Genomic DNA, 24248 nt, shown 5'->3' on the forward strand with positions numbered 1-24248 from the left:
TTTATGTAGGCTGTTAATCAGCTTGGTGATGCTAATGAGGTCTTGAATGTACGTGCTGTGGTTGTCATGGCCCGGATGAGTAATAAACTGACTGGACGTGATTTTTCCACACCCTCATTATCTGCAAGCTCTATCCAACATGCAGTAGATCACAGCTCTTTAATTTCTGGAGATATTCGTGAAGTAGATCATGGCTTATCTGTTAAATTGCAAGTTCAGAAGTTAATTATTCAAGCCATGTCGCTTGAAAATCTGTGCCAAAATTATGTTGGGTATGATGCCAATCTGCCTTCCCACCTTTTTTATTCCCTCTTGTTTTGTGCACATCTCAAAGTGCTCTATACCAACGCGTTTGAAGATGACATGTTGCTTCTTGTTGGTATAACATGCATGGTTTCATTTAAGAAATTTCCCTGTAAATTTCTTCATTTTTCTCAACTCGAGTTCGGTGATAGGAGAACGTAAATATTGTTAGCAGAAATGACAGCTGAACGGAGATGGCATTAAGCACTTGCTTTCACTTTTAATTTCATCCTCGAGTTAATTAACCCTGTACTCTGCCACTTTCATCTTCTAATTTTGCACTGAATGAAAGAACAGCTCTCCAACTTTGGCAGGTTTTGTTAACCAATAATATTTGTGCTCTGCCTTTCAGGTGGTGTCCCTTTTGGTGAGGTGAAGCAACCCTGTTGTATAAACTGTGCATAGCTCAAGCCCTGTAGACCTCAAGAGAAGTAGTCTCCCGTTGTAACGTCTGTACATAGATACAGTTTGAAGAAACGAATGCTGGAAATAATATTGTATATAGTGGAATTGGATTTCAAATGCAGCTTGCATGGGAATGATCTTCGTCTTCCCCACAGTATAGGCGCTGCCATTTATTCTCCCATGTAATCAGTTTACAGTCGAACCTGAACCAACGCAGGCGTGGTAGCTCTGTATTCCATCCTTGTCAATCCAACAAGAAATGGAATTTCACAGCAAGTTCCCTCCCACCAGGTACTTCTGTTGTGACTTCTTGAATTATAACTTGACAAAACCTATTAGCAAATTGCATCAAGTGATTTACGTGACAACCATTTCCATTTATGTGGAAAATTATCAAGTGATTTGGTCTGTTATCATTGTCTTGGTGAATGTAAATGCATTTAATAACATTTTCACAGAAGCCATGGGTCTTTAATGTAATTGTATGGCCACGTAACCTGATACATGCTATTTAACCAGATAATGTGACAAATATGAAGGTTTTCAAGCGGTGAACTTAACAAAAACATTGAATTTTGCTTGAAATTTTAAAATTACGGATATTGGCACTGAAGGAATCAAATATTCATCTAAATATGAATAACAGATAATTGCACCAATAAAAAAAACATGTTCCTTTAAATGTCATGGAATATATTGTTGTCCTGACAACGATTGTAGCAATATGATGATGACGGTTGGATTCAAGAGATTATTCTTGTTCATATCTATAATCTTTAAGAGAATTCCAATTTGCAAGCTTGCTACATTTACGCATCCTTTTTTTTCGCTTTCCAAGATTATAAACTAAATCAATAGAAATTTTACACGTGACTCTGTTTGTTCGCATCATTTTATGATATATGTATTATTAATTATTTTACTTCATAATTACTACTATACTATTTAATGTGAAAAGTCTCGCATTTTAAATATGATATACTAAGATGTTGATATGGATAAATTTAATTGTTTGTAATAATTTTATTGATTTGGTCCATGATCTTAACTATTATGATCCATAATTCACTTAGAATGTCATTTGTCTGTCTGATTATATGAAGTTCTAATATGTTTTGTTTGTTTGCGTGTCTTCCAATTTTTAATATATGTACCAGCTATCGACATATTAGACATTGCATGCGTCACGCTTCTCCTCTGCTTCAAAATCCCTCAATTTTCTTCAAATATTTTATGTAAACAAGGCGTGTTTTTTTTTTTTAAAAAAGAAAAATATGGAAATCTAACTATTGGTTTAATGTCAATCATTAATATTTTACTCAAAATTTATATTTATATAGCTGATAGCCTGATACAATACCGATTAATTAATATATTTATCTCAAACACCTTGCTCTCTACTAACCACGTGCACGTCTGTCCTCCACCTCCAAAATCTATTGGGAACTTCTCAAGTCCTTGAATTCATTACAAATGTAAATGCTGGTATCATTTTCTTAATAATATGGGAGGAGCCAAATTCGAAAATAAATACAGCCTCGTTTTTTTTAAAAAAAAAAACTCGGACTGGTGACTCTGTAATTGCCTAACAAACTAGGGTGCCACGTGCATCTATGACTGTTTCCAATAAATAATCATTTTTCCCTTTAGTTCTTTTCTAGTTCTAGTTTATTTCTTAAATACCATGCACCCACTATATATAGTTATGCAACTCAACAGAATTTAGATAAAAGATTTCAGCAAAGCCTTGTTGGTGCCGGTAATCCTAATTTTATCTCCAAATCTAATAATGCTTGCTATCTCCAGCAACCGCCCAGATCATACCCAGATAAAGTTCAGAGATGTTTGATTCCCCTAGCATATACATATAACAATGCAAGGAAGTTTATAAGAAAATTTTATAACCAAAGACATTCATCTCCAATTATATCATGCGAATACAGGGGGAGGGAAATGAGATTGGGGCTACTTGTTCATGGGCTACTTGAATTTGCTTCCTTACGAGTTTCAGCAGAGGGAATGAGCAGGTTGAGTGCTCACAAGACTAGAGAGACAATGGCTCATACAAGTTGAGAAGTGGTGATTTGTCTCAAATTGAAGTTCTTGCGCACAAATGGACATCTGATATTGTGCTTATTTTGCCTAGAAACATTACAAAGTATCAGATAATAAACAAGCTGAAACTGCATTAAGAACCTCGTTGACAGGGATGTGGCTTGAGCAAGGGACATTTCATACCATTCAGTATTACAGAAAAACTAAATTGACTGTTCTTCAGTTTCCCAAAAGAGATCTAGACCTGCAAGAAACATCATTTACAGTTGGATACATGTTTCTCTGCGGTTATTGTGCAGGTCTGTTCTTATACTTGCTCTCCATCAGGGTCAGTAGGAAATCTGTAAAAATGTGCTCATAATCTGGCATTTTCCCATACCCTGCAAATGGATTTACAAACTTGTTTAATCACCTGTGTGCCCTAAATAACAAACTTTATTGAAATAGAATGCATCAAGGGCCATAATGTGGGGAAGATTCAAAAGAGAACATCAAGAGGCATGTCAGATAGAGACGAGAGTCATATTCCAAATTAAAAACTTGAAAGATAGAATACTTGAGTAAATGATATATACTTGCCAGGAAAGTAATTGATGTCTATCACGTAAAAAACATCTTTTGTCCCATGCTCTCGGATCATATCTACATTAAACAATCGGAGTCCCTAGAAAATGCAGAATATGGTAGCTAAGAGTAACAGCAAACCAGATATATATAACGCCTCACCAACAACAGAGCTCAATAAAGTGAAAATATATATAAAAAGAAAAGAAAAAAAGACAGAAAACATTGATCTACCAGTCGGCGACGAAGCTCCCTTGCAAGCTTCTCCAGTAAAGGAAGGGGAGGAAGTTCTGCGAGATCCACACAAAGTTATTGTAAGGGAGATGCCAAGGCCCACAAAGAAACAGTTAAGCCAGTTCTCTCCATAACCAGAACAATCACTTCTACTGAAACATGACATCAGTAAGAATCCGTTTTCAATCATATTCTACAGCTCTAATAATAAACCAAGCGGTCAAAGGCTCATGCTAAAACTCAGTGCTTCAGTATTTATTCCTCAAAAGCATGAAATGACATATCTTAGTAAGATGTGAATAAATAAATTGGATACAAAACTGATACCAAATGAATCCTTAGAAATAAGAAAGAAAATCATAGTGTTTAGAACCTGAAACTGAAGAGTAAAATGCTTCCAAGAATCTCACCAGCAACAGAAGGGTCAAGGTCTGCATCATCTGCAGAAGCTGCAGCAGATGAAACCCTCGGAAATCGAAAAACACCTTCAACTTTTGATAGCTCTTGCTTAGTAACGTTAGGTAGAGAGAATCGCCGTACAACCTTTATGGCTTCACCAACAATATAAATCTTGAAGAGAACACCACCTAGCATGAGAAGATTAAAAAAAATCAAATTAAGAAAGAACATTGATGGGCACATCAAGAATTATTTTCATGCATTAGTTGGAACATAGTACCATGATTAACAAACTCTTGCAACACTAAGGGAGGTTCAAGTTCTGAAAGGGAGAATTGATCATAAGCAAGAAACATTTCATGTGACTTGGCAGTTCCATCCACAACTAGTGGTTTTGCAACTGAAAATATTAACACAAGGAAAATTAATTAAACAACATTGGGTAAGGAAAAACCATGCAGACATTTATTAAATTGCATGAAACATCCAACTGGTACTAAAATAATTCCAAGGTTGATGATCGATCAACTCAAGGAAAGGAACTTGATAAACTCCTAGCCTTGGAAATTTGGAGAGACTAGCGCTAGACATCTGTTAGTTTGCAAATAGAAAAGAAACCCTACCCAGTGGCAACTTTAATCCAGCGCTGGTAACTTCATGAGGGATGGATGATGGATCGTTATTAATTACCATCTGCCTTGGAACACAGACCTTGCCTGCAGAAACAACAATAAATGCAAATCTGGTCAGCATTACTGAATTGCTTCTTCCATGTGATCCATAGTTCAGGAAGCTGGAAGAGAAGGGTGCCCCACAATGAGGATAAAAACAGCAGAAGATTACCATAGCAGTCAGATAAGTTGAGATCAGTCACATCATTGAGCATGGACTGGCGATTGAGTAGCTGCTCTATAGCATCTGGAGGATCGAGGACAGCTACTTCAGGATTTTTTTTCCTGTAATCCTTCAAGAGGAAATAATATATATATATATATAAAAGGCAAAGATAAACTCCTTTCCCAAGGCAGGAACAGAAAAAAATTAAAGAACGAAAATAAAATACAGAAATTAGACAAATATATAATGGCTGAGACAAATAGTAACTATCAGTGAATTGAGGCATCCGGTGGCCATTAAACCATAATTGTAATGGTTTAAAACATTACAAAATAGCTAAACCATTGGCTGTAATAAAAACAACAGGTATAAGTTGTACAAATTAAACTAAAGCGTGAGAGCCCTTATATTGCAATTCATCTATGCCAAGTACCAGTTATGCAAGAGCACAGACCACTGATTACCTTAATAACCACTCAAATCTTTTTTATAGAGAAAATCTGATAGGGAAAAGATATTTAAATATGCTCACTACACATACTATGGAGACAAGGAAAAGGTTAAGAGACAGGTTATTTAAATACACACATTGTAGCATCAACTTTAATTGATCAGTAAAAGTGAGCCAATCTTGCATTATAAAAGAAAGTGTACTTCAAGACCTGCTAGAGGCACTTACTATAGTTAAGACACTGTGAAGTTCAAATGTATTGTTCCATTATATTATCAATTTGCAAAGACCAATGTTTAATAAGTCTAACAAGCCAATAAATCCCGGCAGCAAAAGGTGCAGAAACTTCGAAAAGAGATGAATGAGACATTGCAATTAAGCTCGCCAAACTTAAAAGGTCATCCAGATTGATCACAGAAGTAAAATCCTTGCTTGTTAGAGTTCTCAAGAGACTAACATCAAACATCTGATCATGATCCATACTGGGATGAGATGGGAGTGCAAAGCTCTGCACGTTATGTCAGACTAAAAGAGTTACAGGTTCAAGAGGATAAATTTGTTTTTTCAATGATTTTCCTCTAATTCATGCTTAATCCCCAGCGCATATGGATGGAATTATGTTACATCAATTTATATGTTGGGCATTGAAAAACTCCAGTTCGTTCATTATACAGTATTAAAATTAGATACAAAATTAACATTAAGAGATCAGAATTCGATGACAAACCTCAATAGCTGCGCACCAATCCTTTCCCAACAGCTGCAAGGAAGATAAACTAATGAGATACTTGTACTAGGTTTGGTAGGACATGAAGAACATATCTGGAAAAAATAAAATAAGAAGAAGCTCGCCTACATACAGTCTGATCAGAAATTCAAAACCATTAACCCGAGGCAACCAAGAAATGTAAATGAAAACGCTATTCAATCATAAAAACATATTTTCAAAAAAGGTAATAATGCGAGGATAAGGAGAGAAAAAACCCAACACTAACCTTGTGCAAAACAACATCGAAGGGACCTTGATCCAGCAATGGCCTGTTTAGATCAATAGCAACGAACAATATTCCCTTATTTCTGCACTAGGCACAGAAATTTGTTTATAGTTATGGAATGCCTTAAGATAAGGAGGCAACATTTTGGAAACTTGAGTTATGAGAGTATCAAGAATTTCCTTCAACCAACCGATGCAGGCATTTCAAAAGATCTTTTCTTTCCTTCAACCATAACAGGAATTAACTTCATCAAGTACAATGACAGAAAAAAGGGAGGGGGGGGGGGGGGGGGGGGGGGCGCAATGGACCCCTGAAACTATTCTAAACGAGCTGAATTCACAGTAGTTTTTTCAGCACAAATAACTACAGACAAAATAAAACCGAGTAAAGTATGAAGTTGCAGCTACATGATAGGAATATCATAAAATTATAGAAATGCAGCTTATCAGTGTATAATGATAGGGACAAACACAGGAAAAAAATAGAAATGGATAGATAACAAGAATAAAGCTGTAAAGTTGGCAACAAGAGATGACATCACGTAGCTATTTCTTAAAAACTAGTTTATCCACACAAAATGCATAGGAATATATAATTCACAGAAATTTTGTATGGTCTTAACATTTTTAAACTAAATAATAAAGGACCAAGCATTGACTTTATGTCATTGAAGAACAGTCCAAAGAGTATATATTGTGGAATATTCCCAACAATTTTTTTCTTTAATTTTTGTAAAGAATCCAGATACCCAGGAATGAAAGCATAAATGATAAGTCAAGCAAAACACATATCCAATTTCTGTCCTAGAAAGTAACCCCTAGATGCTTAGGCACTTTTATTCGCCGGAAAGTATCTTTCTTTTTAAAATTGGTTTTTATAAAAAGTAAATTTTTAAAAAATAAATTATTTTTTAATATCTAATAGTGTCATAAAAAAATAATTTCAAAAATTACTTTAGTTTTTACTATATCATAAAAAATCAAATCTAACAAATAAAAAAAATTAATTTTATAAATTATTTTAAATAAAATAAATAATAAAAAATAATGACTAAATCTCCTAAATAAATAAAATTAAATGAGGGTTAAAATAAAAAAAAATTCATAAATTATTTTAAATAAAAAATAGCAATAAAGATAGAAATTAAATTTGATAAATAAATAATTTTAATTAAAAGACAAAAAAATAATGAAAAAAAATAAAAATCAAAGTTAATATAAAAATAAAATTTTAAAGGATTAAATTTAAAAAAAAAACTAAAATAAAATATATAATAATTAAAATATTGATAAATAAATTTAATATAATAAATAAATAAGATTTTTTTGTTTTTTATAATTTTTAGAAAATATTTTACGTTTAAAAGAAAAAATATTTTTTTAAAAAAAAAAATCAAATTAAATTTTTATTTAACTAGAAAATATTTTCTCAATTTTTTTAATCATAAATAAATATAAAAATTAATTTTTTTCCTTAATGTTAACAACATGTCCCTCCATCATTTTATTTTTTTTAATTTATAAAAAACATTTTTCAAATCAAACCGGCCTTAATGCTTTAGTTCGTCATTATTATAACAGAGACAACATATCCCTCCGCCACTGCAAAACCCTGCAAGATGCAATAAAAACCAAATTCCAGCAAAAAAACAAGGTCACCAAAAAATAGTTCACAGCCCAAAATCTAAAAGGCAAAAAAGACATTAAAATTTCAAGAATTCCCAAACAACCCATTTCAGGTATAGTAAAACCAAGCAGAAACCCCATAAAAGAACAAGCAAGCCTTAACACCCGTAATCAAGAGTTACAAAGAAACACATATGTAAATAAAACTAAAACTTGATATCAAGATGTACAAATAGCGAAACGTAAACAGTGAATAATGTACAGTGAGATTTTACCTGGCTAAGACTTCAAGCTTTGGCTGCAAAAAACTCTTCTTTTTCTTTGATGTTAAAGCATACCCAACCACCACCAGTTTCTGTGGCTGTTGTATAGATAAAGACAACGACTTCACTTTCTCCTCCTCTTCTTTTTCAGGTGGCATTTCTCCGTGTATCCTCATAGCCCGCAAAACCCTCTAATCACAACAAGATCAAATTTTTGCTTTATGGGTTCTCTCTATTAACTCTTGTTTTCTTAAAAGAAAAGGATGAAAACTTTTTTGTTTGCAGCAAGATTGTGTAAGTTGATTAGTAATCCCTAGAAAACAAGAAAAGATAAGAACCTGAATGATTTCAATATTTCTTTTCGAGTATCTTCGTGTGTTTGTTTGTTTTGCGTTTCTCTCTGTTTATCACGGTCAGGATACAGAGAGAGGGGTGGCGCTGGGAGTCGGTGCAGTGAGTATTTCTTGCAGGGTATAGATTGGTTGTCGCTATAAACATGTGTAAGCGTGCCTCAGTTTGTCTTTTTGAATTAAAAGTTGCAGAGATTATGGATTTTTGTAAGGAATATTAAATTCAATCTGCTGAGGAAGAGAGTGAAGTTGGAGAGAGGTGATTTTGCTTTATTTTGGAATTTGGAGTGTGGATTGCTCGAAGCTGCTTCTTGTTATATATAAGAAAGACTTGGATTTGGAAGGTTGCTTTTTCTTATATTCTCGTTTTACCCCTACTGGCTGTTACTCCACCAAACTCCAGAACGAGCTCCAAAATAATAAATGATAGAAATTTTATTTGTGATTTGGTGGTGGTATGGTTTCTTCAGATTTTCATTTAGATATCATGGGATTATTTTTAATGAAATTTCTGTATTATAGAACAATAAAAAGATTGATAAAAAGTAGTGTGTGTATGACAACATAGGAAAACAAAAACATGTTTGGTCTCCTAAAATAGTGTGTATATATAGTCTTCGTCTTCTTACTCTCCTGTCTAGGCATTGAGCAAACAGGGAAAAAAAAAAAAAAAACACCTCTTCCTCACTGTCTTGGACGATGCAAGATCAACGAGGAAAAAATATTATTTCTTCATTGTCTTCTTACACTCCTGTGTAGGCAAAATTTGTTTTAAGGACAAATGGTACGACTCATAAAAATTAATCACTATATAATCGAAGTGTGATGTTAGTTTAATTTTTATATATTGTTTTGTATGTATATCTATTTTATTTTTTGTTATTTGATCTAAAATTTATATTTAATTTCTAAATTAAATAAATATAGTTTTTTATCTTTCAAAAAAATAGATTAAACTTTCTTTAATTATTAAATTCAACATAAAAAAAAGCTAGTTCACATTAAATCAAGGGTTTTTTTAAAAAAAAATTATCTTTAACCTGACATCATTTTAGTTGCCAGGGCAGTTAGCTCTAAATTGGATCTTCAATGCAATATGCTAACAGGTAAATGTAGAAGATTAATAAAAATTTTGCAATATACTACTGATTCTTATTCTTTATATCCTGCACATAATAATAATAATAATAATAATAATAATAATAATATGCTTTTTATCCCACATAAACAGAATAGCCAATTTGGCAATATATTATATTAGAAGATTACCTGGTTAGGATTATTCACTTCTTGACGGATTTTCTTAATTAAGAATCCACTAAAGTTAAACAAAAGAATGGGGCCTACAAATTTATTCTCCTCTATTTTTTATTATTATTTTTTGCTTAGAGAATAGATTATTGGAGTCTCTTGATATCCAATAAAAAATGCTTTTTCGTGCTAGGAATATACTTGCAGAAACATGCAGGGAATATGCTAGGAATATAGTTAATCAGGTCTCAAATGTGTCATTGATCGCTTGACAAACGGAGGGGGGGAAGGAGGGATGCTTTTTAATGAAATTTAATTCATAGATAAATAATTTCCTTTATCTTAAAATCATCGACCAAGGTATCTCTAATCAATCAACTACTCCATGTATAGTTCTTTCTTCCTTCCTTCCTTCCTTTTTATTTAAATAAATTTGTTCTGACGGTGTCCTCGTTATGCAAGTTCGAGTCGTTGATTTACAAGTCAATATTATTCTATTTACAAGTCAATATTTATTCACGCTAGTATGCTAGAAAAATAATACACTTAAAATGGTATTTCCATTATTTATTTTAGAAAAAGATTAATTCTTGACGCTGCAGAATTTTGAAAATATTTATGAGGTCTGGTTATTGAGCCTCGTGAACCATTCTTACTAAAATAGTTCCAACCGCATGCCATCCCCTCCCCTTGTTTACCTGACTGGAATATTTTTATTTTATTTCTGTTTTAAGATTGCTCCGTCTACTGTACATTTACAAAAATATTAATATTGGACTTCAAACCCTAAAAAAAAAGTGTGTGTGTGTGTGTAATAGTATGATAAATTAAATACAACTCCTCCGATTAGACCTAATTAATCTGAAAGACAAACTGTATAATATTTTAAATACTGATGCTTATGCGTTATATTAATTTGTATTTATATATGTGCTAATTAATGAGATTCGATCTTAACCTTTTCAGTAGCGTCCACTAAGAGCCATATATATCCATGCAGGAGAGTATTGGATTCCTAATCATCTAATTAAAACAACAAAAAGGTATTTGAGATCATAATGATATTGCGAATCAATAATTGGATAATATTATTTTAACAGCACATGGAAGTTGAAGTTGTAGATGTCCCCTGGATGATCTACTAATTTAATTAGGATAATTAGTGGGTATCGGTTTCAAACTATATATACAGGGAATTAATTAAGAATTGGATATAAGAAGAAGGGAACAATATTATCCACTTCGCCTAAAAGGAGCTTCTCATCTTTGATCACACCATAAACTTGTGCTAATTAACAATTGGTTAGGTGCAGGAGCACCTTATCTGCTCAAAAACAAGAAAAAAAAATAAGAGAGGGAGAGGAAGCATGCCTCTGCAAGTGTCTCTTGTTGTTGGATCAGAGGGCCGGGGAGATTTCTAGCTCTTGTTTATTTTGCTACGTACCATGCTTCATGTTTCGCATTATACACGTGCCACACGTTTGAGTTTCATATCCCACTTCGAGTACAGCCAGCATGCTATTGGAGTACTTGTTCCTGTCCCAACGCCAGTTCAAGATATAGCATATTTAGGTCCGAAAATATTTTAAAATATATGTGGTGGAGATAATCAATCTATTTGTACAGTAACAAGAGCTAGCCCCGAACGCTCAAACGAGTTCATATGAAACGGGTTTGGTTGGCTGATTCATGATTGATGGTTTGGTATGAGCAACAGCGGATCCTGTGAGTTGTGTTTTTCTTGGAAGCATACGCGTTAATTTGGAACTGAAATATCCTCTTGGATCTCTTGTTGTTGCTGCATGCAAATGTTTCCTATGAAAAATACTTGTAAATTGCATGATCCTCCCATGCTAGCTAGCTATAGGGTTGCAATGCCTGCAGAGCCAGGATTTGTCTTAACTTCCACGTGAATTAATGTAATAGCTACAGCAGATTGAAAAGAAAGAGCTTGTAATGTTTGGTCACATGCCTAACCTGCGCAGATGTCTCCAGTTATCCGAAATTGGACTAGCTCAACAATTCATTTGCTCTACAAATTAAAGATATGAAATAGTTAGCACAGAACAGTACCAAACAATTCATTTCGCAGTTGATGCTAACGAAATGTACCAACAAATTAGGCGTCGCGCCTTTCCTGAAATGATTTAATTAAGTGCTGAAGTTGGTTTCCTAAGAGATCATGTCGATCTGGAATTGCCTGGGTGTTAATTACTGGCTCACACCTCCATTTTGGACATTAGTTGTGTGAATTACAAGCAATGAAAAGTTAATAGGTTAGTTGGATTAATCAGGTCGACATGAGCCAATGTTTTGAAGAAAAAAAATTAAACAAGATTCTAACAAAGTTGCTCGGGCCGGTCAACTATATAAATTCATGATTTGGATTTTTATTTTTTTGTTTCCTGCTTTAATCTCTTACATGGCAAATCATGTTCCAAAGAACATGACTTTATGTGGATTGGTCGGGGACAATTAATTAAATCACGGCCACAACAAAATAATAATGTGATGCACATGAAACACAACAGGTGTTTGGGCGGAGATGCATTGACTCTTGTGACAGCATAGTAATCATTTGATAGCTCAAAGTCATGGAAGCACTATCTTTTTTCTGAAAGTGCTCGAACTGTAGTGTAGAGACAATTTGGGAGATTTTATTTTAATAGAGAGACAGGAAATCCTTTCAACTTTGGAGTTTTCGTTCATTGAATTTGCTGGTGTCCAGAACTGGACAGTAAAAAAAGGAAGGAGAGGTTTGTATCACAGGATTTCAAAATTTGATTATTTTTTTCTTAAAATTATTATTTTTTATGGTGTTTTTGAATTATTTTAATATGTTAATATTAAAAATAAATTTTTAAATAAAAATTACTTTAAAATACGACCGGCCACGCTACCAAGCAAATCCTATAATAGATTTTGCTCGGGGAGAGAAGGAGGGGAACGAATTAGATTTGGGCCATTTGGCTGATGTGGCCTATTAAGGGCCAAGTAACGGCCTGCCAGGAATGGGCGACTGGAAGTGGTCAGAATTGGAAGATTTTTGTGCTGGTTTACAACTCAACAACTACGACGGCCATCTTCAAGTTCAGATTTACCTCTAGTCAACTGGCAACCGTTCCACTGACTTTTCCCTCAAATTTCAAATTTAAAATGTAAACTTTTCCTTGTTACTTCTAAATTATAATTACTGCAAGAAATTAGTTTCTAGTTTTTAAAGCACGAGTGCCACGTTATTAATATAATAAATTAAAGTAATCAAATTTCTTTTATATACAAAGAAATTCACCGCACTATATGTTAAAAAACATATTACACTATTCATACTCGTATATTAGAGATCTTGCTGTGGCTTTTGTTTTAAAACCACAAAAAAAAAATTTATTTAGTTAACCAATTAGTGTCTGCTTTTAGCTTTTGAACTTTGATTACATAGAAACTAAAATAATATATTTTTTATTTATTTCACATAAAAAATTCTATTTTACAATAATTTTAACCGAACACACGATATTTTATAAAACCTACCATTTCAAAACCACAACTAACAATAATGAAATATCTTTAAAGACAGTTTTCTTTACGAGAAATATGTTGCTATTCATAGCCACAGACGATAAGGACCTCCATTTGTATTAATGTCATAACAAAAACGTGGAATACCTTACAAACAGTCCCAAACAAACATAGATACGTTCCATTCCGAGAAATTAATTGGGGGATTTCGACCTCAGGTTTTTACCATTATTACTACAAAATTTATTGTTATAATTATTATCACCTCCACAAAAATTAATGTTGCTGCTAACTTCGTTGGCCGTGTTGCTCGCCCTCTTCTGGGCATGGAGAATTAGTTTCAGCTGATATATAAAGCATAAAAACAAACTAAATATATATTTAAATCCTTTTCATATAAAGTAGCTAGTCCATGTAACCAGAGCACCTTACTACAAAATTATAAACATTGTTTAATTTGAGAATTAACCAAGACAAAAAGTTGCATGGAGACTAATCAAATCAACCACGATCATGGTGCAGCAAAAAGGTTGCATGGAGTTTTCTTCAACAGTTGTAGTCTAATAGCAGGCAAAAATCTACAGCAGCTAACATGGCATTTAGCAAAATGATCATATTGTGTAGGACGTTGTTTTCTTGGACTTTCACTGCTTCTGCAACAAAAATAGAGCCATTTATGTACATGAATGAAAGTGGTAATATATTTACGAACAGTTTGAGTGAAGAAGAGCTTGAGAACGGGTAAAACACCCCTTTAAAAAAAGGGCAGTGGTGGCTTAAATTGTCGAGGCTGATGCAAGAGGTTATTGAAAATTGTGTTCAGCACATGGTAAAAGAAGAAGACAATCTGGTAGGTATCATATGATTGACGATATACATGAAGGGTCAAAACAACAAAATAGATGAGATGGTCAGTAATAAACAAAAGAGCGTGCAAACAGAAAATGGCTACATGCACCTTGTAGAGTTTCTAGTGGTCCATCCCAATCCCAACAACGTAAATTATTAAGAGGAAAGAAAGAGTAAGTCGACACTGTTAAATTGAGCATGTGGCGGATGCAGGAAGTCATTTGAAAAGTAAGAGTGTTGTAAGTGAATTGCTAGATACTGCAAGCTAAATCTATTTTTTCCAAGCAGTTGTGAAGCTCAGAAATTGTGAAGTGATCTGTCAAGTGATACACTGCAAAAGCTATTGGCCTTGGAAGCTGAACATCATTGGGTTCAGCACATTGTATATTGGAATGTGTTGATTGCAAACTAACATTGTAGTGAGGGTGAGAAGGGGGAAATGAGGCGTCCAGAGAGCAGTCAGTAAGGCTCATGAATTAGTCAGAAGCAGCATATCAAAATGCAAGTATATTTGAGGGCAAGAAGAAATGTGTGAACAATATAAAATCAATAAAAGAGGAGGCCAGTCCGAGTCAATCAGCAAATGAAAGAAGGAATCAGTTATATTGAGTAATTGCAGTACAGTATGGCTTTGTTGAGATCACAAACAAACATGGAGGCAACAAAGGGCCATTTTTTTTTCAACAAAGAACCTGCTCAAAACTGGCGCCTGCTCTCACCACAGGGCCACGACAGGCATGCATAACCCCATGATAAGAACAGCAACGAAACAACCCTGAGAAGCCTAGAGCCTGTTTTTTTTAAAGCAAAAGGACCCTGTAAAAATTTGTTCATCAATCCAGCACTCCTAATGCAGCAAGCAATCCACAAACAAAAGCACCTGTCAAACAGTCTAAAGACAACAGACAACTCAAGGCCTAACAACAGAATCATGTTAATCATTAAATCCAAGGTTAATTTTAGAGGGAAATGAAGAACAAAAGTACCTGAAAAAGTAGCTTATCAACAGAGTAGCCAAACAGCCCCAACAATCCCAAATATTCCTGATAAAAGACAACAAATCAAATAAAAGGATCCAAAACAACCAGGAAGATAAACAAAAAGAAATGAGCACCGATTAAAGGAATAAAAGATGGGGGAAAAAAGACACCAGCCGAGCACAAACAATGTCAGAAACTGAGTTGATAAAAACCAAAGCCACTACTACACCTTAGTGAGAAGCGCACTAGGGGGAAAAAAACAAGGCGAAATTCAATTGATAGGCATGAAAATCCTGCCTAACACAAAATAAAGGACGTAAAGGCATGGCAAGTCTAAGAACAACAGTTGCATTACAGAAAAAGAAAATCAAATAAGTAGTACATGAAGTGACAACACAGCAAGCAGAGTTCAACGAAAAGGGCAACTGAAGCAAGTACACAAACCAAAACAGTAGGGAAAGAACAAACCTTTTACAATTCAACATCATTAGAGACCCAAAGAGAGGCTAGATGAACTAAAATCCCCTAACTAAATGTCTACACATCTAGAAAACGTCCAATCCGATCCAATAAGCAGCAACACCCCTAAGGACCAAGTACCCAGCCTAGTGTACATTAAATGCAAAGTCATCGTCGCGCGCCATCTTTTTCTGAGCCAAGACTCACAACCAATCAAAACCAAACCCAGCCACAGCCAGAAGAAAGGCAGACGGAGCAAAAAAAAAAAAAACCTCCTCTGGAATTCCAAGCCTGCAAATGGAGCCTCCGCAGACTAAAAAAACCGCCAACACCCCCGCGAGTCTGAGCATAGACTCACAACCAACCAAAATTAAACCCAGCTATAGCCGAAACAAAGACAGACAGATAAAAAAAATTGGCCTCCTGGATTCCCAAGCCTGCAACTGGAGCCTCTGCAAGCAAAAAGAAACCAAGGGCAAAGAAAACGCAGCTCACCCAGCTCCCAAATGAAAAGCAAGAGCAAGAGCCGCCAACGCCTCCCGCAAGCCAGCTGGACCCAGGCACTGCGAGAGCTGGGAGATCAAACGAAAGCCAAAAGAAGGCAATGGCAACCCCATCCGAGAGCCCGAAACCATGTCGCAGCCAAGACCAAATCACCTCTGAGCCTGGGAGACGAATAGGCGCAAAGGCAAATCAAGCATGTCCACAGTGCAGAGAGTTTGGATCCGCTGTGCCAACACAATTCTTTTCCCACGCGATTTTTCGATTTCTTGTAACTGAACGATTAAATTGAAAAAAAAAAAGAATGATCTCTAAAATGAAAAACAAAATACATGAGAAAATATAATTGAATTTTTAAATTGAAAAAACAGCTTACATTAAAGCAATAAAAACAAAACAAGAAATTAAATGAATGTTGAATAAAATTAAAAATTAAACAACAAGGAGAACAATGATATACTTTATCTGTTAGGAGATAGAAAAAACAAAAAATAAATGATTATTAGCGACTATATAATTATCACACACTTGCATGCGTCACATCGTATGGAAAAAGAAATGGTTCCGCAGTGAGGCAATGAATAACTAGATTTAGCCATCATGTGGTATTACATGCGCCACTTGAATGATACAAATACCACTCACTTGTTGGTTCATTTGAAATATACTCCAGAAAATTTTCAAATTAAAAATTAGAAAGAAAACGTGATAAATAAAAAAACACCCTTATGGACCTATTAATTACACATAATATCAATGTAAAAATACCAAAATAACCTTAAAGACCAAACTTATTTTTTGTTTTTTTCTAATGTTAAAAACATGCTTTTAGGACACATGGATCATAAAAAACCATAAACACACTTACCCAGCAGCTAAATCATTTTTTTTTTTTTAATCTCAAGAGCAAATAAATATTTTTACTATTAAAAAGCATCTGAATTGTCAGGAAAGTTGTTGGTTAGTAGGTATAAATTTTGCTGTTCCATGGGGTAAAAATATGTTCTTAACGACTAATGGGCTGGTGAAAAAGACCACCAAACCTCCATGCTTCAAGACTTAAAGTTTTTCTTTGGTTTCAATTTTTTTAACGAGCTTAATTTTAACGTAACCAGAAGAGGAGGCAAATTCATGGACGACCTCCTCGCATAGCGTTGTAGCACTTTTCACCATAACAATGCTATGTATTTCGTTTTTTCTTTTTTCAATCTCATTATTTAATACCAGGACTGGGAGGACGAGCTTTGTAATTTTCTTTAATTTGTTTTTTACAAAGTTTTCATAGTTCTTGGATGACGACGTAACAATGTTATGTCTTGTTTTGTTTTTTTGTTTTTACTTAGTTTTTCTTCTGTGTCATCGTTAAATGTTGGGATTGTTAAAAATTGGGATTTAAATAATTTTTTAATTTATTTTTTATTAGATTATTTTAGTTTCATGACTATAGTTTATAAAGTCAATACATAATGACTCAAGTTATTTTTTAATTGTTTTATTTTATATAAGGTTATTTTAGTTTCATAAAATGGATTGTGGGTTAGCTCAAATTATCTTGAATTGTTTTTTATTATTTATTTTTTGTATTTTACTAGGTTATCTAAATATAATTACCTAGTTTACATGTTTAACAAATTAATTAGAGTTGATACAACATGTCACAACTTAATATTTTAAAAAGATATCATTTAATATGTTGTTATCTTATTATTTTTTTAAAAAATATACTATCTTAAATTTTTCTTGTCAAACCACATTCTTATCGGTTGTCGAGGTTGTTACTGGATCTGCCAAATTAACTGGGTCACGCCAAGTCAACCTTCATATTGTTTAATTTGAAAATTAAATTTTATAATCTGTTACAGTTTGTTTTATATAAGATTATTGTGATTTTAAAAAAATACCCTAAAAATTTGATGCTTAGTTTTACAAAAACAAAAAAAATTAATTAGAAATTAATCTTTATAATTTGTTTTAATTTGCTTTATTCGGGGCTATCGTGATCTTAAATAAAAATCATGATGTTTGATTGATGCTTGATTTTGGGAGATTTTTTTAATTTTATTTTTTTTAGGCCCTTTGATTTTTTTTAATTTAAAATTGTGTTAATATGAGATTTAACTTTATAATTTATATTAATTTATTTTTTATAAAGTTACTATAATATAAAAAAAATCCTGACACTGAGTTAATTATTGATTCTAGGAAAAGGAATCGATTTTAGTGTTTGAAAGCGTTTTTATTGATTTTTTTTTTAATTTTCATTTCGCAGCAAATAGAGTTTCGTAATTTATGAGTTCCACTCAATATATTTTTTTATGTTGAAAAAATACATGTTTCGACCCTTAGCGTAGCGTGTCCCTAGAAACTAAACAGGATCGAACCATTTCTATTACAATTGCTCGAGTAAATTTTGGTTAGAAACCTTCTAAAAAAAGTCCGTTTAGAAAACGACCATAAAAAAAATCTATGCCAAAATTCAAGATCTCATTGAAATAAACTTTGCAACGGCACGTAGTCTTGGGTCCACCGGGACCATATTACACTCACCCTGACCACTACTGTCCGCAAACTGCCGTCCGTACAGGTTTGTGTCACCGTAAGCACTGAACAGCCTGCATCTTCTGGCTCCCTGAGCTGCCTTTCTTTCCAAACAAATGGCCCATAAGTCCTGCGGTACAACCCCTTGTCAATTTGTCATTACTTTTCCTTGCAAAGGGTTGTTGACCGTTAAATTAGGGCCACTACCGCCAATAAATTGCCCTCCAGTTTCAAATAATGTATTGTCTCCTAAACATAATATTAAAATAGCATTAGACTATTAGTTAATTATAAAATACCAATCACTAAACCCCTTGTAATCTCCGCTCTCACCGTACAAAGCTCCAAACATGCGACGGGGATTTCGGTCTAAAACAAGACCCGAAAATCTATCATCAAAATTATCGATTCTGTTAGTGTGCCTGTCCAGAGGTTTTAACCTTTTACTTTTCAAAACTAAATCTTGTTAAGAAGAAGAAAAAAAGGCCTGCACTATTTTTACTCGAATTGAGCCATGGCATTTTCTAGTGATTCGATGCTTCAAAAGATCTTTGCAAAGAGCCCGGCTTTTGATTCAAACAAAAGGGTTTTTGGAAAACCAGTGAGTATTTCTGGTGGGGCAATTTCTTGCAATGAAAGGAATCGGAAGAGTAAAGGCAAGATTGCAGTAAAAGCAGCAGCAGCAGCAGATGTTATGGGTTTGAAGAATCATGAGGTGAATCTGGATCTGGGGTTTGATGTGGTGGCTGAGAGAGAGTTGAGAGAAAAAGGGTTCTTGGGGATGAGGAAGACAAAGCTAGTGTGCACTATAGGGCCTGCTTGTTGCTCTCTGGAGGATTTGGAGAGATTGGCAATGAGAGGGATGAATGTGGCTAGACTTAATATGTGTCATAATACAAGAGAGTGGCACCGTGATGTCATTAGGAAAATCAAGAAGTTGAATGAAGAGAAAGGGTTTTCTGTTTCGGTTATGATTGACACTGAAGGTAGTCTGATTCATGTTGTGGATCATGGAGTTCCTTCCTCTCTCAAAGCAGAGGTATCTTACTAGAATCCCAGTGTATTGTCGGGCTTAAATCAGTGCTTTAAGATACTTCTCTCTCTCTCTCTCTCTCTATTGGAGTAGTATGAACATTTTTTTAGTAGCTGTTAATTTAGGAGAATTACGAGCAGAATGCAGTATAACTGGAACTCAGCATTAAGTTTCCCTTTAATTAGGGGAAAATATGTCTATAGACTATTTCTTAATTTTGGATTCTAATAATAATTTGTTGTGATCGGTGGATTTTTGTATTCACTGGGCACCAGGAAGGTTCAGTTTGGGTATTTACAGCTCAAAAGTTTGAAGGTTCTCGTCCATTTACTGTGCAAGCCAATTATCAAGGCTTCTCTGAAGGTAATGAATTTATTTTATTGCTCATTGGGTCACTTATCCTTTAGTTTTTAAATCTTAGAAGAAATAATAAAAAAAATGCTTTATTTTAATTTATCTCAATAAAATTGAATCATCGGCAGGCATCATGGTGGGTGATGAACTGGTTATTGATGGTGGAATGGCAAGGTTTGAAGTTGTCGAAAAGATGGGGAATGATTTGCATTGCAAGTGCACAGATCCTGGTCTATTCCTACCTCGAGCGAAATTAAGCTTCTGGAGAGATGGGAAGCTTTCCTATCACGGTCTTCCAACTCTATCCCCAAAGGTTTATTTATGATTAATCTCTTCTCTCAACGGTTATCACATTCTATGGTGGTCAATTCATCTTAGTTGGGTTACATTAATTACACTATAATTTTATTCTTAAGCTAGTTGTAACTGCATCAGATATCACAGCTTTTGCAGTCTGCTTTCTGTTTCGCTAGCTTTTCTCAAAATACGATTAAGAAAACCCAGTACTTTTTAGGTTGTTTGAGTCCAAAACACTAAATTAAAATTGTGTCTCCGCAACTTGCATGCTTGGTACCGCAGACATCCTAGCAGCACTTCTGTCAATTTCCAGGGATCTATGTCATAATGTCTTGAAGTTCATGGATTCACTGGTAGGAACATATAAGGATAGGCTCACCATGTCATAATCGTTGTTGTCCAACATTGCATACTTTATCTTTGACAGAATTTTGCATGCCCAACATTGCATAATTCATTAGATTTCAAACTCAATTGGACTTACATAGATGAGCATGGTAGCTGTTGATAGTGAGAAATCCTTGGTTTTATGCTCTGATAAATTTATCAGTTATACTCATTAAATGATCTACAGGATTGGGAAGATGTTGATTTTGGAATTTCTGAAGGTGTTGATTTTATTGCCATGTCATTTGTAAATGATGCTGATTCTGTCAAGGATCTGAAGAATTATCTCTTTGCCAAAACGTCCAAGTAAGAACACATTCATCAAGTTGAGATATCACGTAATTTACCCACATAATAATTTCCCTTCCTCTTTCGATTTGTCTCCCATAATATTATGTATTTTACTTGGCTAGTTATTTAGATTCTCTTTTACAGACCAACAAGTAGATGCTGAAACCATACCTGAACAACCTTGTCTTGGCAGATATGTAGCTAATATTACGTTGCCATATTTTTGAAAGAGTGTTAATCTATGTCCTACATGTTACTGAGTTAGCTAACCACATAGATATAATTGTTTTTTTTTCCTTCCTGCGACTTAGTATCTTTTGGAAAACAAAGAGAAAAAACTTAAAGATTGATGTCATTCGCAGATCAATAAGAGTACTGGCAAAAATTGAGACCTTGGAGTCTCTTCAGAAGCTGGAAGAAATTGTAGAGGCATCTGATGGAATCATGGTGGCTCGTGGTGACCTAGGAGTTGAAGTTCCACTTGAACAGATTCCAACAGTCCAGGAGGACATAACTCGCTTATGTAGGCAGATGAACAAGCCAGTAATTATTGCTTCTCAACTTCTTGAATCCATGGTTGAATATCCAACTCCAACACGTGCTGAGGTATTTATTACATGACAACATCTATTGTAATTGCAATTTAATATTTTGGTTGGGGGACACAATTTTTCTGAAGGGAGAGAAACATCTAAACATTTTTTTTTGGACAGGATGTGTTCTTGAGAGTAGAAAACCAAAAGAATCAAACCTTACACAGGCAGTTTAAAAGCTCCACATTAAATGACAGATTGAAAATTTATATATGATTCTACAAAATCAGATAAAGAAGTGGAAAATGAACACCTTATTTCACTGCTTGGTCGTGAGAGATCTTTGAAATCCATTCAACTAATTTTGGAATTAAACAGGTGTCACTTTCAAGTATCACATCTAATGGAATGATGGCAGCTGCTTTTTTAGACATGGCATGAATATGGATCAGTGTCCTGTTATCTCCTAAAGTGGAAGAAATGGATTGAGAGAAACAATAGAGCTATTCAGATTGAGACTTCAATTCATGAGATTATTAAGTCTTGTCTAAGGAGCTGTTTTGTTCTAGAGGGCCCATGCATTTCTTTCTGTATAGGAAAACAATATATATAGTGTTGTTGAGATTTTGTTCGACTGATTACCTTCTTTTATTTGATAAGGTGGCAGATGTTTCTGAAGCTGTTCGACAGTATGCAGATGCACTGATGTTGTCTGGTGAATCAGCTATTGGGTTACATGGGCAGAAGGCTCTTTCTGTCTTGCAGATGGCCAGCAGTCGAATGGAACTATGGAGTCGCGAGGAAAACCGACAGAGTGCTCTTCATAACTGTCAGCTGGGAGGTTCATTGTCTGATTGCATCGCTGAAGAAATATGCAGTTGTGCTGTTCAAATGGGTATAATTTTCTTTTAACATCCCTATACATTTTCACAGTTTTGTTGTGAATTATTAAGTGGATAGGTGGTATGACAGATGTTAATAGTATCTTTTCAACTTTTTTAAACAAAAAATGTCTTCTCAACATTCTCTATAAACTGAGGAAATTTATTGACAAAAACAATAGCTTTCCTTAAAATATTGCATATTATTCCAGCCTTAGACAATAATGAGCCAAAAGTCAATTGATGATGCTTGTATTGAGCAGGCTTTTGTGTAGTACCTTGACTGGCTTAGTTCATCATCCTGCATTCAGTTAAATTGTAATTTGGAACAATGTCTTGAAAATTTTGAACTGCATATTCTCTGCTCATAAGATGTTGAAGGGGAAATGATATGGGATTTGTAGTTATAGTTTCATCGATGAACAAATGTGTGATTTTAGTTGTCCTTGACATGCTGCCATCCCTAATGATATCAAATAACCATTGAATCCCATTGGGTTTTAGTAGAAGTCCAGTGAAATATGCTAATAATGTACTTGATATATCATCAATGCATGGTCTTCCCTTCTCTTTTGAACTTATAAGCACACACGGGATATTAACTTTTGGAGTATCACCCAAAATATCCAGGCCAATGACTTGAAATTTATGCCGGTTTTCTTTTTCTGCAGCCAACAACCTTGGTGTAGATGCTATCTTTGTGTACACAAAGCATGGTGAAATGGCATCACTTCTATCTCGCAATAGGCCTTACCCTCCCATATTTGCTTTCACGAGTGACAGTGATGCTCGGATGGCTTTGAATTTGCAGTGGGGAGTTATCCCACTTCTTGTTGACTTGGCAGATGATATGGAAGCCAACATCTCAAAAACCATTGATCTGATGAGAGCAAATGGAATGGTAAAAGAGGGAGAGGCTGTCCTGGTGGTCTCAGATTTAACTGCAGCACATGCAACTTCAACGACATTCCAATCAATCCAGGTGAAGATCATTGTTTAGCAGAATTTCTCCCTTCCGAATACTGTTCACTTATGTACGTTAGGTATCAGTGAAAGGTAAAGTAAAAGAGGAAACTTCGAGTCCAAGGCAAACGGTGCACATACCCTTTTTATTTGCGTGGTTTTGTTCTTATTCCATTATATGATGATTGTGAGTGGACTAATCCTCAATGTTTGAAGGAAAGTTTGTGATTAAAACTTGGATGTTGGATCCATCTGTTCTTGAAGAGAATGCATAGTACTACAATAGAAGATGTGTAATGGTCTATTCAATCAAATGAATTTGGTTTATTAAATTATGCGTGACCGTTATCTGATCAGATACCAAATTCCAGAGCTTCCATTTGGGGCTTACACATGGTTCTGCTATTTAAGAATTTTTGCAATCAGAAATAAGGTTGGCCACATGGCAACATATTGCCTGCATAAAAATGTCAGGGAAACTTGTAACAGAATGAAGGTCATCATTCCTGCCCTTAACAGCGGTCTAGTGGGGTTTTAGTTTCCTTCTTGAAACAGGTTTTTTTTAACCAATCTAGCTCCTTGCACCAAGTAAAATCCGTTTGTACTGGCTTTACAGCATGGCATTGCTTGCCACACACCTAGAAAGGGCTTCTAGTGACGGGACATGCTTCTTTTAATAAATTCACCCTGTATCACCTAGCCCTTGAAATGTTCAAACCTCAAAATGACACAAAGAGTTTGAGAACTGAAAACAGACAATACAAGAAATCCACGAAATGGTGTGAACAATATATGTACTGTCCATATCATCGAAACTCTATCCGGAGTCTATTTTTGTGTACATGTGATTATAATGGAGGTCAGAACTGGATGCATTTCATGTTTAGCCCCACCATTCACTGCTAATTTGCAGGCTATCTGCAATAAAGAC

The 24248-nt window shown here is 34.5% G+C and overlaps 3 protein-coding genes and 1 long non-coding RNA gene across 8 annotated transcripts in view; 2 read left to right on the top strand and 2 right to left on the bottom strand.

Moving 5' to 3' along the window:
* Positions 1-1076, top strand: part of LOC133680644 (serine/threonine-protein kinase TOR-like) — a 29254-nt gene extending 28178 nt beyond the window's left edge. For both annotated transcript variants that reach the window (XM_062103675.1, XM_062103676.1), the window contains exons 56-57: positions 10-272; positions 656-1076. In XM_062103675.1, coding sequence (XP_061959659.1) covers positions 10-272; positions 656-674 — 282 coding nt within the window. In that variant the 3' untranslated portion in view covers positions 675-1076. The remainder of the gene's footprint in view (positions 1-9; positions 273-655) is intronic.
* Positions 1077-2590: 1514 nt separating this feature from the next.
* LOC133680294 (inositol-tetrakisphosphate 1-kinase 4-like) lies at positions 2591-8811 on the bottom strand. 3 transcript variants are annotated; one of them, XR_009836286.1, is made up of 12 exons: positions 8470-8806; positions 8144-8322; positions 6244-6325; positions 5976-6008; positions 4804-4924; positions 4584-4676; positions 4241-4360; positions 3972-4148; positions 3562-3617; positions 3343-3427; positions 2947-3143; positions 2591-2850 (listed from the first exon to the last, which is right to left on the bottom strand). XR_009836286.1 is itself a non-coding variant. In XM_062103148.1 (11 exons), the coding sequence occupies exons 2-11, from the start codon at positions 8305-8307 to the stop codon at positions 3119-3121; spliced, it is 960 nt and encodes a 319-aa protein (XP_061959132.1). In that variant the 5' UTR covers positions 8308-8322; positions 8470-8811; the 3' UTR covers positions 2778-3118. The 3 variants fall into 3 exon arrangements, 2 of the variants coding, with proteins under 2 accessions (XP_061959132.1, XP_061959131.1); XM_062103148.1 differs by having other exon boundaries at positions 2778-3143; positions 3339-3427; positions 8470-8811; XM_062103147.1 differs by having other exon boundaries at positions 2778-3143.
* Positions 8812-13603: 4792 nt separating this feature from the next.
* On the bottom strand, positions 13604-16679 carry LOC133680295 (uncharacterized). Of its 2 annotated transcripts, XR_009836288.1 has the most exons (3): positions 15549-16667; positions 15087-15143; positions 13604-14992 (listed from the first exon to the last, which is right to left on the bottom strand). It is a non-coding gene; the product is annotated as an uncharacterized LOC133680295 (long non-coding RNA). The 2 variants fall into 2 exon arrangements; XR_009836287.1 differs by having other exon boundaries at positions 13604-15143; positions 15549-16679.
* A 2097-nt stretch (positions 16680-18776) lies between these two features.
* LOC133680078 (pyruvate kinase isozyme A, chloroplastic-like) lies at positions 18777-23649 on the top strand. The gene is made up of 7 exons (XM_062102894.1): positions 18777-19617; positions 19887-19974; positions 20094-20278; positions 20837-20955; positions 21303-21546; positions 22134-22368; positions 23026-23649. Exons 1-7 carry the CDS (start codon positions 19093-19095, stop codon positions 23352-23354), a joined length of 1725 nt encoding a protein of 574 aa, XP_061958878.1. The 5' UTR covers positions 18777-19092; the 3' UTR covers positions 23355-23649.
* The last annotated feature ends 599 nt before the right edge of the window (positions 23650-24248 follow it).

Source organism: Populus nigra, chromosome 19, assembly GCF_951802175.1.
Source record: "Populus nigra chromosome 19, ddPopNigr1.1, whole genome shotgun sequence".
In the NCBI taxonomy this organism is placed as follows: domain Eukaryota; kingdom Viridiplantae; phylum Streptophyta; class Magnoliopsida; order Malpighiales; family Salicaceae; genus Populus; species Populus nigra.

What these genes read in the sequence shown, in the direction of transcription:
- LOC133680294 (XM_062103147.1), bottom strand. Translation starts at nt 8,307, where the DNA reads ATGAGGATACACGGAGAAATGCCACCTGAAAAAGAAGAGGAGGAGAAA. An exon ending in CCTTGACCCTTCTGTTGCTG is followed by an intron (nt 3,618 to 3,971) that starts GTGAGATTCTTG and finishes TGGATCTCGCAG; the next exon opens with AACTTCCTCCCCTTCCTTTA. An exon ending in GGGAGCTTCGTCGCCGACTG is followed by an intron (nt 3,428 to 3,561) that starts GTAGATCAATGT and finishes TGCATTTTCTAG; the next exon opens with GGACTCCGATTGTTTAATGT.
- LOC133680078 (XM_062102894.1), top strand. Translation starts at nt 19,093, where the DNA reads ATGGCATTTTCTAGTGATTCGATGCTTCAAAAGATCTTTGCAAAGAGC. An exon ending in TTCCAACTCTATCCCCAAAG is followed by an intron (nt 20,279 to 20,836) that starts GTTTATTTATGA and finishes AATGATCTACAG; the next exon opens with GATTGGGAAGATGTTGATTT. An exon ending in CAACTCCAACACGTGCTGAG is followed by an intron (nt 21,547 to 22,133) that starts GTATTTATTACA and finishes TTATTTGATAAG; the next exon opens with GTGGCAGATGTTTCTGAAGC.